The 12,502-nt window shown below is 41.7% G+C and overlaps 1 protein-coding gene and 1 long non-coding RNA gene across 4 annotated transcripts; one reads left to right on the forward strand and one right to left on the reverse strand.

The window, feature by feature from the left end:
- Nucleotides 1–400: 400 nt before the first annotated feature.
- LOC106023926 lies at nt 401–1,458 on the forward strand. The gene is made up of 3 exons (XR_001198003.4): nt 401–875; nt 993–1,208; nt 1,371–1,458. It is a non-coding gene; the product is annotated as an uncharacterized LOC106023926 (long non-coding RNA).
- Nucleotides 1,300–11,018, reverse strand: LOC106023921 (zinc finger protein 2). Of its 3 annotated transcripts, none has more exons than XM_020045047.3 (5): nt 10,921–11,018; nt 9,272–9,298; nt 8,868–9,151; nt 6,644–8,751; nt 1,300–1,729 (listed from the first exon to the last, which is right to left on the reverse strand). In XM_020045047.3, the coding sequence occupies exons 3-5, from the start codon at nt 9,120–9,122 to the stop codon at nt 1,606–1,608; spliced, it is 2,487 nt and encodes an 828-aa protein (XP_019900606.2). In that variant the 5' UTR covers nt 9,123–9,151; nt 9,272–9,298; nt 10,921–11,018; the 3' UTR covers nt 1,300–1,605. The 3 variants fall into 3 exon arrangements, with proteins under 3 accessions (XP_019900606.2, XP_019900603.2, XP_019900604.2); XM_020045045.2 differs by having other exon boundaries at nt 1,302–1,427; nt 1,578–1,729; nt 8,868–9,298; XM_020045044.3 differs by having other exon boundaries at nt 8,868–9,298.
- Nucleotides 11,019–12,502: the final 1,484 nt, after the last annotated feature.

A 12,502-nucleotide genomic window follows, 5' to 3' on the forward strand; every position in this document is an offset into this window, starting at 1 on the left:
TTTCGCACAATCGTGTTGAGATCCTAGCGGCTCGGTGTAATTTATAAATAAACGGATGTAGATATATTTAAAATAATTCATAGGTGACCCCAGCTATTTGTTAGACCTGAACAAGTTACTAAACCCTATAGTGTCATATTTTTCCTCCAGACAGCGAAGCATTCAGAAGACCTCCATAAACAGGACGTCGGAAGGCAATTAGTTAATTTACGTTTATTTACAAACCAAATAAAACGATGTGCCAGAGAGATGTTTAAAAGAAAATAGAATAATTGTTTATGTCGCTACTTACCATAAAGTAAAGGCGAGATTTAATGCAAACACATTCCAATCATGACGAGTTGCAACTAAACTAGACAGCTTCAGTAGCCTACTGATTCACAATGGACAAGATGAAATGAACATGTTCTAAAAATCTAGGTCTTTATGTACCTTTCTGGTGTGGTTTTTGTTTTCACGTAAGGTAACTAGTTCAGGTATGCACAAAGTATCTTCCAGCTAGTTAAATAAAAATCCAATAAATTGTAAACAGCTGGGGTAATTAGTTTTGCCTTGGTGGACAGTTGTTTAACAAGGTGTACTTCCGTGTAACCAACCATTTACCTTGGTTTTTAGGGTGGTTTCGTAATGCTGTTCATCTTTAGTAATGTCGTAAGGCCAGTTTTCCATCATAGAAGTCGGAAAAGCGGTTCGACACGGCCGAATCATTTCCCGCTGATCCTCAAACCGCGCCGTCGCCGGGTCCGGACCCTAATAATGGTAACCTAGAGGACGCACCGCAGGGTCATGGGAGGGTCACTGCCAGCCTTGACAACAGTGAAATTCAGCATTTGAAATCGTAGTCACAGAGGAAGACCGGCAAGTATACGTTACAGGTGGGTGTGGTCAGGCTAAACTCTGGTGTGAAGTGTAACCCAAATGACAACCTACACCCTCCCTAGTGCATTTTCATGTCTCAACACCACAGTAGAGTCAAATCAGTCACTCTGCAGGCAGGAAGAGTGCCCCTACATCAGGAGAATCTGAACAACACCCAGTGACACAGAGGACGACAGAGAAAGACCCACCTGTGCCCAGAATGTGGAAAACACTGCCAAGCATTATCAGCACTTCAAATACACATAAGAACCCACACAGGAGGCCTCACTACTGCTCCACGTGTGGCATGATTTTCATCCAGAAAGGACATTTAAAAACGCATCAGAAAGGTAAGAACAGTTTATATTTCAATTGATTTATTCTTTTTATTATTACCATTTTTATTGATTTGTCATCATTGACAAGTAACTGCTTAGAAAAGTAAAATGTTAGAATTTGAGCTAGAAATCACACCCCAAATTGGAATTCCACTAACTACACCGCATCCCCAGGAGATTATCCTGGTTCTTGGTCCATTGGTGAGCACGGTCCCTCAGCGTCAGGAGATCCTGAACACCACCGGGAGAAAGACACATCCGTCACATCTCACAGCTGCAAAGTTTGTGGCAAGGAAAAACCTTACTTCCCAGAAACACACAAAAACGAGATCTCACTCCGGTGAGAAGCGTCTCCTCTGTTCAGTGTGTGGCAAGACTTACCCCAGAGGATTTGACCTCAAAGTGCACCTCAGGACCCACGCCGGAGAGAAACCCAACAATGCACCGAGTGTGGGAGGGCCTTCATCCGCAAGCAGGGGCTCTGGCAGCACTGGCAAACACCCAACACCAAGCCCATCGGGCCGACTCGGTAGCTAGGCAGACCCAAGCGGTCAAATCAAAGAAAATTCTTCACATGCTAAGTAAGAACTGCAGTGAATGGTTTCCCATACCAGCTTATTCACAATGACATGTTAAGCGATATAGATACGAAGACATTTAACAACAGACCAACTGATGAAGTGGCTGTGCTGACACTTAACAGACAACAGGCAGCAGAGTAGGATTAGTGAGCTGTGATTTGGGAAGAGTGCGTGTGTGTCCTTTGCACCACCCACTGCATTGATCTACCTAATTAATCCTTTTACTTTTCTTACGGTGCAGTGCAGTGGGTGGGTTTTCCATGTATGTCAGCCACGGCTCAAGCAGCCAGGACATGGCTTCATTTGGTAGTGACTAAGACAGGCCAAACTGACAACGCTGAGACAATGTTTTCTTAGTGTGTGTGGTCTTTTCATTTTTGATCTGCCTACTTTTCTGGGTAAAGCCAGAGCAACAAAAAACTATGGTTTTAGTTTCACCATGACGCGGTGAAAGAGGACTGTCACCAGACCTGGGCTTTCAGGGGCTTTTCATTGGCTCAGCTCTGAGTGTTTTCTTCATCTGGGATGATGTTGAGCAAGTGTGACAGGACAAAATGTATGGTTCTTCTTCCTACAGCATCATAATAAACCTGTATATGGGCTGGCGATTCAAGTTTATATGGCAAATTGTATTAGACGCCAAAGAGAGAAGAGTTCAAACTCATTTTTTAATGAATGAAAATAAAAAATATAAGGGATTGAAATGACGGTGTGTTTATTAACTCATGGTCAAGTTTGTCACAGTTCCAAAGTATGGTTAATGAAGGTGTTGATTTATTTCAGGTTATTTCAAACTGATTCCAGGATGATATTGATAGTAAACACAAACAAAGCTAAAAAAAAAATAAACCAACAAAATGTTAAATAAAAAACGTAATTTAAACTAAAAGGACTTTAAAAGGAAAAACAGTACATCAGACTTTAAGGAGGCACCCTGTTCCTATTTGTATATCTCATTTCAGATTGAACAAATTAAAACTCCACAAAACGCTGATACTATAGCAATAACAAACTACTAACATATACAAACACATCTATATTTATACAGCTATATTTATTGTCTTCAGAAAGTATTCAGACCACTTGCTACATTTTGTGTAATTGACAGAAATATTTTTACCATCAGTCCACACACAATACCCCATGAAGACAAAGAAAAACATGTCTTTAGAAGTGTGTGCCAATTTATTAGACAATAAACTGAAATATGTCATAAATTACTAACACAACCCTTTATTCAGCCATTTTAGTTCTTCAATGACCTCTATGTATTTTTCATCCTTCCCTCAATCCTGACCAGTCTCACATAGCATGATGCTCCCACGCCCAAGCTTCACCATAGGGTTGGTATTAGCCAAGAGATGAGTGATACATTGTTTTTGCCAGATGTAGCACTTGACATTCAGGTGTAATAGTTTGAATTTGGTCTCAAAGTTCTCAGAGTTCTTCAGGCGGCATGTCATACGCCATATACTCAAGACTCCTGAGTCAGGACTGGCCGTTAGGTACTTGGTCACTACTCTGTTTCCTGGTTACTAAGTTTGGTCAGACTGTCAGCACAGTATTGGTGGTTCCACATTTCTTCCATTTCAAAATGATGAAGCACACTTTGTTCCTGTGAACTTTCAAAGCTTTAGTAAAAAAAAAAAAGAAAAAAGAACCTTCCCCTGTTCTACACCTTGAAACAATTCTATCTTAGCGGCATACAGAGACCCAAGTTTTTGCACTTGGGTTGGAGATAAACTAGAAAGGTGTGTCCCTTTTTAAATAATGCCCAATCATTTGAATTTGCCACAGCAATCACGTTCTAGAGACATCAAGGATGACCAAAGGACACATCTGAGCTCAAACTGTAGTCATGGGAAAGGGTCTGAAATCGTATATATATATATATATATATATATATATATATATATATATATATATATATATGAGATATGTTTGTCATAATGGGGTACTGTGTGTAGAAAAATCGAAAAATGCAATCATTTCTGAAGGCACTGTATAAACTCTGAATATAACTTGAGACAAACAAGGGATTTACTATTTTGAAAACAAAAGGGCACACCTGTGATGATGCTAGTAACGAACATGAATGGAAAAACCAGCAGCAATTCCAATAAATTGTACCGATCTACTCACAAAAAATAACTATTGAAGCAAATCAGTTTGGTAGACGACAAGGCATCCTCTAAACAACAACCCTATTCCTTATGCAGGTATTTCTTCTGACCAGGACTTAGGGTCTCACTCCAGGCATTTCAAAACATGGAGGGGAAGGGTGCCAGTGTGTCAGTTTTCGGTGCTAAATATTAAGTACAGCCGCTTGTGACTAGCATGTGAATGGCTACTAGTACCGTGCCTATACACTTCTACGGTCACAAAATGCATGTAATTTCTGAACAAACATCTGGAGGCAGGGCCACCTTAACACTCGGTTTCAGCATTACTCATCAAGTAAGGAGTAAGACTGAGTGAGGTCTGGCTCAAGGGTGTGAAAGTGAACGGCGAGGAACTGGAAACCCCCCCCCCCCCACCTCGGTGTGGGCTTGATGTTCCTTTATTAGACCTGGGCTATGTTCGGCAAATTGGGTGGGGATATTCCCCAATAATCTGTGCCAACTGGCCAGGGTCAGTCAGCAGTGTCTGTTGCCCTTTGTCCTGTTTCATCTTGTGTGTGGTTGGATCTTAGGTATCCTCCTCTCCAATTTTCTGGTGTTATTTTGGATCTTAGGAAAACCTAGCTACTCTTAGCTGTCCAAACGGTTGTGTTACTTATCTAGACTTGCTGGGTGAAATTCTGCCTTTCAAAAGCCTGCAACAATATATATGTAACAATACTGTAATATTATTATTATTCACTTGTATAATTGTATTCATATTGCATATTTGTATTACTACCACCCCGGTAACATTCAAAACAACTGTGGGTGCAGTGGACTAAAATTCATCTCAGCTTCAGAAGCACATCAACATGTTAAAACTCATTAACCACATTTCATGAGCATCTTCTGTGTTGAAATCTTTAAACTTAGGATGAAGTGAATTTCTGTGTCGTGGCAAAGATTCTCCTGGAACGTATGTTCTGAAAGGCATCTCTAATACAGGTGCTGGTCATAAAATTAGAATATCATCAAAAAGTTGATTTATTTCAGTAATTTCATTCATAAAGTGAAACTTGTATAATGTATACATTCATTCCACACAGACTGATATATTTCAAGTGTTTATTTCTTTTAATTTCAATGATTATAACTGACAACTAATGAAAACCCCAAATTCAGTATCTCAGAAAATTTGAATATTGTGAAAAGGTTCAATAATGAAGACACCTGGTGCCACACTCTAATCAACTAATTAACCCAAAACACCTGCAAAGGCCTTTAAATGGTCTCTCAGTCTAGTTCTGTAGGCAACAGAATCATGGGGAAGACTGCTGACTTGACAGCTGTCCAAAAGACGACCTTTGACATGTTGCACAAGGAGGGCAAGACACAAAAGGTCATTGCTAAAGAGGCTGGCTGTTCACAAAGCTCCATGTCCAAGCACATTAATAGAGAGGTGAAGGGAAGGAAAAGATGTGGTAGAAAAAAAGTGTACAAGCAATAGGGAAAACCGGACCCTGGAGAGGATTGTGAAACAAAACCCATTCAAAAATGTGGGGGAGATTCACAAAGAGTGGACTGCAGCTGGAGTCAGTGCTTCAAGAACCACCACGCACAAACGTATGCAAGACATGGGTTTCAGCTGTCGCATTCCTTGTGTCAAGCCACTCTTGAACAAGACACTGCGTCAGAAGCGTCTCGCCTGGGCTAAAGACAAAAAGGACTGGACAGCTGCCGAGTTATGTTCTCTGATTAAAGTAAATTTAGCATTTCCTTTGGAAATCAAGGTCCCAGAGTCTGGAGGAAGAGAGGAGAGGCACATAATCCAAGTTGCTTGAAGTCCAGTGTAAAGTTTCCACAATCAGTGATGGTTTGGGGTGCCATGTCATCAGCTGGTGTTGGTCCACTGTGTTTTCTGAGGTCCAAGGTCTACCAGGAAGTTTTAGAGCACTTCATGCTTCCTGCTGCTGACCAAGTTTATGGAGAAGCAGATTTCATTTTCCAACAGGGCTTGGCACCTGCACACAGTGCCAAAGCTACCAGTACCTGGTTTAAGGACCATTGTATCCCCGTTCTTAATTGGCCAGCAAACTAGCCTGACCTTAACCCTATAGAAAATCTATGGGGTATTGTTAAGAGGAAGATGCGATACGTTTCAGTTTTTGAATGGAACTACCGAAATAAATCAACTTTTTTCTGATATTAAAATTTTATGACCAGCACCTGTATATGTTAGTATATTTTTAATGTATATTTTGTTTACTTTAATATAAAGAGTTTTTAAAAAGTAGACATTACAACCAATGTCATGTATATATTTTGATTTAGAAATTAGCCATGACTGAACATCTACTTGATCTTTAACACCCATTACAAGGGTTAAACATCCATAACCATAAATTATACATTTTTGTGAAAATCCTGGGATCTTTTATTTTAGCTCAAATCATGGGACAACACTTTAAATGTTACAATTATATTATCATTCACTATATTTTCTTATGTCGCAAAAGGAAAGGTGTGCTGTTTGCTAAACAACTACCTGGTAAAGAAGACTGAAAACACTTCAGATTACGATGTAGCTCAACTGACACCAAGCTACTACAAATGTAGAAACATTTCTATTTTAAAAATAACCATCACTGTTGCCGTTTGGCTTTTGGGCAGTGTTCAAATAACTTAGAAATGCTTCCATTCCAACTAATTTCCTCAAGGCAGTTAACATTATGTATATAGATTGGATAATTGAAGGCATAGTTACCATGAAGTCTGTGGTGGGTAGGGTTGTGGGAGGGGCTTATTGTGAGACAAGTAGGGATATGGGAGGGGCTGATTGTGAGGCAGGTAGGGATTTCGGACAGAGACAGGCTGAGAAGACCGGTGTGTCTCCTGATGTTTCTTCAGACTGCTCAACTGGGCAAAGGCTTTGTTGCACTCGTGGCACTGGAACGGTTTCTCTCCTGTGTGGGTCCGCTTGTGGTTGTTAAGGACATTCCCGTCACGAAACCTCCTCCCGCAGTCAGAACATTGGTACGGCTTCTCTCCAGTGTGGATTCGCAGGTGAAGGTTGCAGTGGCTCTTACTTGTGAATTTTTTATCACAGTAAGTACAGTGGTAAGGCTTTTCACCTGCATGAATCCTGAGATGAAGTTTTAAGCTCCCAGTCAAAGAGAAACTCTTTCCACACTGAGGGCAAAGGTAAGGTCTCTCACCAGTGTGTTTCCTTTGATGAACAAGTAAATTAGCTTTAGTGGAGAAGGTCTTGTCACATTGTGGACAATGTACTCTACTATTGTGGGTCTTCTGCAGGTGATCCTTCAGAAGAGCCTTGGTAGGGAACTTCTCCTCACAGTGGGGGCACGGAAGAGGCTCCTGATGCATACGGATGGGCCCCAGTGTCTCCCCCTTGTGGTTCTCCTGGTGATGTCGTTGTAACGTCTTTGTACAACGAAACTTCATTCCGCACACTGAGCAGTGGTAAGGTTTCTCTCCTGTGTGCGTTCTCATGTGTCTCTGTAAGAGTCCAGATTGAGTAAAATCCTTTCCGCAACGAGGGCAGACATACGGTTTCTCCCCAGTATGGATTCTCATGTGTAATTTAAGACGGGCAGCTATGGGAAATCCCCTTCCACATTCTGAGCACACGTGTGGGTTTTTGAGAGGATCATTTGGCGGGTGTCTTATTTTTATATGTGATTCCAGTCTTGCTACAGTTATGAAGGTCTTTTTACATTGACCACAGCGGTGAGGGTGTTCTGTGTGAACAACTTCTCTGTGATGTTCCAGGCTTATTTTAACACGGAACTTCTTTCCACAGTCTGAACAGTGGTAAGGTTTCTCACCAATGTGCGTTTTAATGTGTCTTTTTAAATTTCCAGAATCGTTGTAATCCTTCCCACAATGATGGCAAATATACGGTTTCTCCCCAGTATGAGTTCTCAGGTGTCTTTTGAGACTGCCAGGCAGAGGGAATCCCTTTCCGCATTCAGTACACACATGAGATTTCTTGACATTTTGGCTTCTCTGCAGATACTGCAAGTGTCGTTTTAAATTTCTTGCCGTAAAGTTTTTCCCACAGTGATCACAGATATGGGAGCTATCTGCTGAGAGGGTTTCCTTGTGTTGCTTAGTATTAGGCATGCTAAGAAGCTTCTCTTGGATGTGTTTTCTCTGGTGTACTCGCCGTTCGCGCGAGGTGGCAAAGCTCATCCTACAGTCGTCTTTGGAGCAATGGTAAGAGAGGTTTTCTCCTCTTGGGATGCTCCTCTGAGGGACCATCATTGCCTCCTCTCCTGGATGAGCTCTTTTGGTGTGTTTTTTCAAGCCTCCAGATTCAATAAAATCCTTTCCGCAAAGATGGCAGTGGAAAGGTTTCTCACCTGTGTGAGATCTAATGTGTCTTTTGAGTGGCCCAGATTCAGTGAAACCCTTCCCACACTGTTGGCAAACGTACGGTTTTTCCCCAGTATGAGTTCTCCAATGTATCTTAAGACTGCCAGCCTGAGAAAATCCTTTTCCGCATTGAATGCAAACGTGTGGTTTCCCTGCAGTCACGGAATCACTCGACCTCTTAAGGTATTGTACATGTACATGTAGATTTATTGCTGTAACAAAATCCTTTCCACAGTGATCACAGATATGAGATTCCGGCCTCATTTCTGACACAGTTTTGTTGTGCTTTTCAGCAATAGACGAGCCGCAGGGATGTTTATCAGAGTGTGTTGTCTTGTGTATAATATGGTCACTCTGCCCCAGCATTTTCCTGCAGTCGACCAGGTGCACAGACACCCTCTTCAGACCCAGCAGCAAGGGGCTAGTGGAGGGAAGATAACCCTGGGATTTGGGAAGGCCGGAGGTGGGCTGCGGTGGCTTGTCATGGAAACACACAAGGACAATGAGTCAACAAAGAGAGGAATCAAACGAAGACATAGAAACATTCTGACTGGAAAACACAAATATAAAAATAAAATACACACGCTACTCACTTCCTGCCCGGGAGCTGGCTTCAACCCGTTGCTAGGACACCATTCGAATTGTTCAATGCGGTCTTCACCACCATGATCTGCATGGCAACCCGCCCTGCTGCGACTTGTGGGTAAAGAGGTACCATCCTCCAGCAACCGCCTGATGTCCTCCTTCAGTCGGAGTAACCACGACATGCCCTGCTCATCCGACTTCATCGAATCTGTATTCTCCCACATTTCCTTCATGATTTTCCGCCTCAGTAAGCGATGATTCATGGCTTTAAATTCGGATCCATCTTTGCAGTCTTTTTCACGTCCACAGAGGAAACGTAAATTGTCCTCGGTTAATGTAAATAAGCTCTGTTCGATTTCATCAATCAAGACTTCCTTCTCTGAACTTAGCGGATTCATATTGTTTTACTCACCAGGCAACAACAACGTCTTGAATGCACCTGTAAGACAATAACAGGCCCAAATCAAAACATGTGTCTTTAGTCAAATGTCACTCTAAGACTACCTGATAGATACTCTTTAAGAGGTGTAGTATCTGGCAGTACAAAAAGTAGTTAACTGCTTGTACTGATGTATTCACACAGTATTGTGTGGCACAAAAACAGTCTGCACAAATCCATCTAATCCTAGGCTGCCAGTGGGCAGCGTGGTTGGAACTTCAAACAGTTGTGACAAAATATCTAGATGAACAGATAACATCAGTTTAAATACACTAGCCTAGTCAAAAGCAGCTACAAGACAGTTCAAACTGAATTTGCCTAGCAAGCTAGCTTGTTTATTTATCTAGTATAGCTAGCCTAGTTAGTTACTAAGATAGTTAGCATAGCTAGGTAAGCCTTGCTGGTTAGTTAGCTTAGCTAGCCAGCAATTTAATTATCCAGAATTTTAACAATCACGGGAACGTACTTGCGCGGAATAAAGCTCCAACCAACAACAACAACAGCAATTGAATACTATAGACGAATAATAATAATAAATACATATACATGAAAAATCACAATTGGACACCCATTCTCTATAGTGAACCGGTTTCACAAGTTTTCCATGCGTTAATTAATATTATTTTTTAATAAGCTCTCGTGAATTAACCGTTTATGTGCAACCCGGAATGGACGCACAACCACACAACTTTTCTGTTGCTGATAGAAATCGCCGAAATGGGACAAGAAACGTAAATAAAACTAAAAGAATGGTAAGACAGCTTGCAGGTGTATTTTCATTGTGTGACTCAAAACGTTAACAGCACCAGGTCAAGTAGAACATTTTAATCTGGAGCCCCGAGCTGGTAGCATCTAGCTAGGTTTTCATAGTCTAAGCCTAAGGCTTATTCATGTGTGGTCATGCCGAACAAATAATTACACATCACCGTTTCGATAACGCCCATCCATTAAGGCCGTACATAGACAACCGGAATGGAAGAGATCAATTCTAAAGTTTGATCGATAGTAAGGCTTGTACATAATCCTTTATCATTTTCTGTGCTACGATTCAGACTTAATAATTCGTTTAAGTCTGATTATTGTCAAGCTGAATGTCAAAACAAACAGGCAAAAGTTAGGCAAAGAACACGCCAACAGCGTCTTTGCCGTTTGGTTTACCAGAACAACGGTTATCTCCAACAGAATTCTATATTTTCTTCGCCGTATTGCAGTGTCTTCAAATTGTATGCGTAAACGGTTTACATTTTCCTGCACACATACCAAGATGATGCATGCAAGGATGTAAATCAAGTTAACCCGCGGCTATTAATGTACTTTTCATACCGACTAGTGACATTCTGTTTTCTCAAATATCACACCGCACAGACTTGACCTGTCTCGTCCGGTTGTAAAAGTTAGCTACGTCGCTAGACACAATTTGTGCAATTACTTTGCTGATTTGAACAGTGGGGAACGTTAGCTAGCTCGATCATCTTATTTAGCTAGCTATTATGAACAAATCACCGGCACATTCAAACCGAATATAATTTGTCTAGAGGCGCATTCAATATATTTGCAAACTGTTGGGTTAAAAAAAAAAAATGTTTATCATATAATGTGTTTTTTCCCCCCGTTGTGTTTACCTTCAGCTCAAAAAGGTTCAGACACCGTCTTCTTTCTATACCCGTCATCCATTTTGACCACCACGATTTAGCTGGCCCCCGGCCGACCACGTAACTTCCTGTATGACAGTAAGTTGATTTCGAAATAAAAGCCCACATTCCAATAATTTACACACACGGACAAGTATATAATGTATATACACCGATCAGCCATAACATGATGACTACCTGCCTAATATTGTGTAGGTCCATCTTTTCCAGCAAAAACAGCCCAGGTCTTCATGGTTCTGACTTTGTTCAGCATCTCCCACAGTTGGTCGATTGGATTGAGATCTGGGGAATGTTGTGTTCCTCAAACCATTCCTGAACCATTTTTGCTATGTGTCAGGGCGTATTATCCTTCTGAAAGAGGCCTATGCCACCAAGGAATACCGTTGCCATGAAAGGGTGCACATGGTCTGCAACAATGCTTAGGTAGGTGGTACGTGTCAAAGTAACATCCACATAAATGGCAGGACCCAAGGTTTCCCAGCAGAACATTGCCCTAAGCATCACACTGCCTTCACCGGTTTGCCTTCTGTCCATAGTGCATCCTGGTGCCATGTGTTCTCCAGGAAAGCGACACACACACACCTGGCCATCCACGTGATGTAAAAGGAAACGTGATTCATCAGACCAGGCCACCTTCTTCCACTGCTCCGTGGTCCAGTTTTAATGCTCACATGCTCATTTGTAGGTGCTTTCGGCAGACAGGGGTCAGCATGGTCACCCTGACTGATCTACGGCTACGCAGCCCCATACGCAACAAACTGTGATGCACTGTGTGTTCTGACACCTTTCTATCAGTACCAGCATTAACTTTTTCAGCAGTTTGAGCTACAGTAGCTCGTCTGTTGGGTTGGACCACATAGGCCAGCCTTTGCTCCCCACCTGCATCAATGAGCCTTGGCCGCCCATGACCCTGTCGCCAGTTCACCGCTTTTCCTTCCTTGGACCACTTTTGATAGGTACTGACCACTGCAGACTGGGAACACCCCACAAGGGCTGCAGTTTTGGAGATGCTCTGACCCTGTCATCTAGCCATCACAATTTGGCCCTTGTCAAAGGTTCTCAGATCCTTACGCTTACCCATTTTCCTGTTTCTAACACATCACCTCTGAGGACAGAATGTTCACTTGCTGCTTAATATGTCCCACCCACTGACCAGTTGTCATGGTAATGAAATTATCAGTGTTATTCACTTCACCAGTCAGTGGTTATAATGTTATGGCTGATCGGTGTGTGTGTGTGTGTGTGTGTATATATATATATATATATATATATATATATATAAATAAATAAATAAATGAATAAACATAGTAGCTCTAATGTAAAATATTGTGTTTAACAACAATCATCTCAGAGCCCTGAACTACTTTCAGAGGGATGTACGAAATAGTCATTTTCTTTGCCGGGGAGATTCTCCTAAAACCAATCCCTAGCCACCCACAAATAGTCTCTCTATTGCACAGACAAGACAAAACAAAGCAGAATCCTGAACTTATAAATTTGGTCCTCCTGTCTCTCTCCTTCCAACATAACAGTTTGTAAAAGGGACTTTTCA

Source organism: Esox lucius, chromosome 9 (genome assembly GCF_011004845.1).
Source record: "Esox lucius isolate fEsoLuc1 chromosome 9, fEsoLuc1.pri, whole genome shotgun sequence".
NCBI lineage: Eukaryota > Metazoa > Chordata > Actinopteri > Esociformes > Esocidae > Esox > Esox lucius.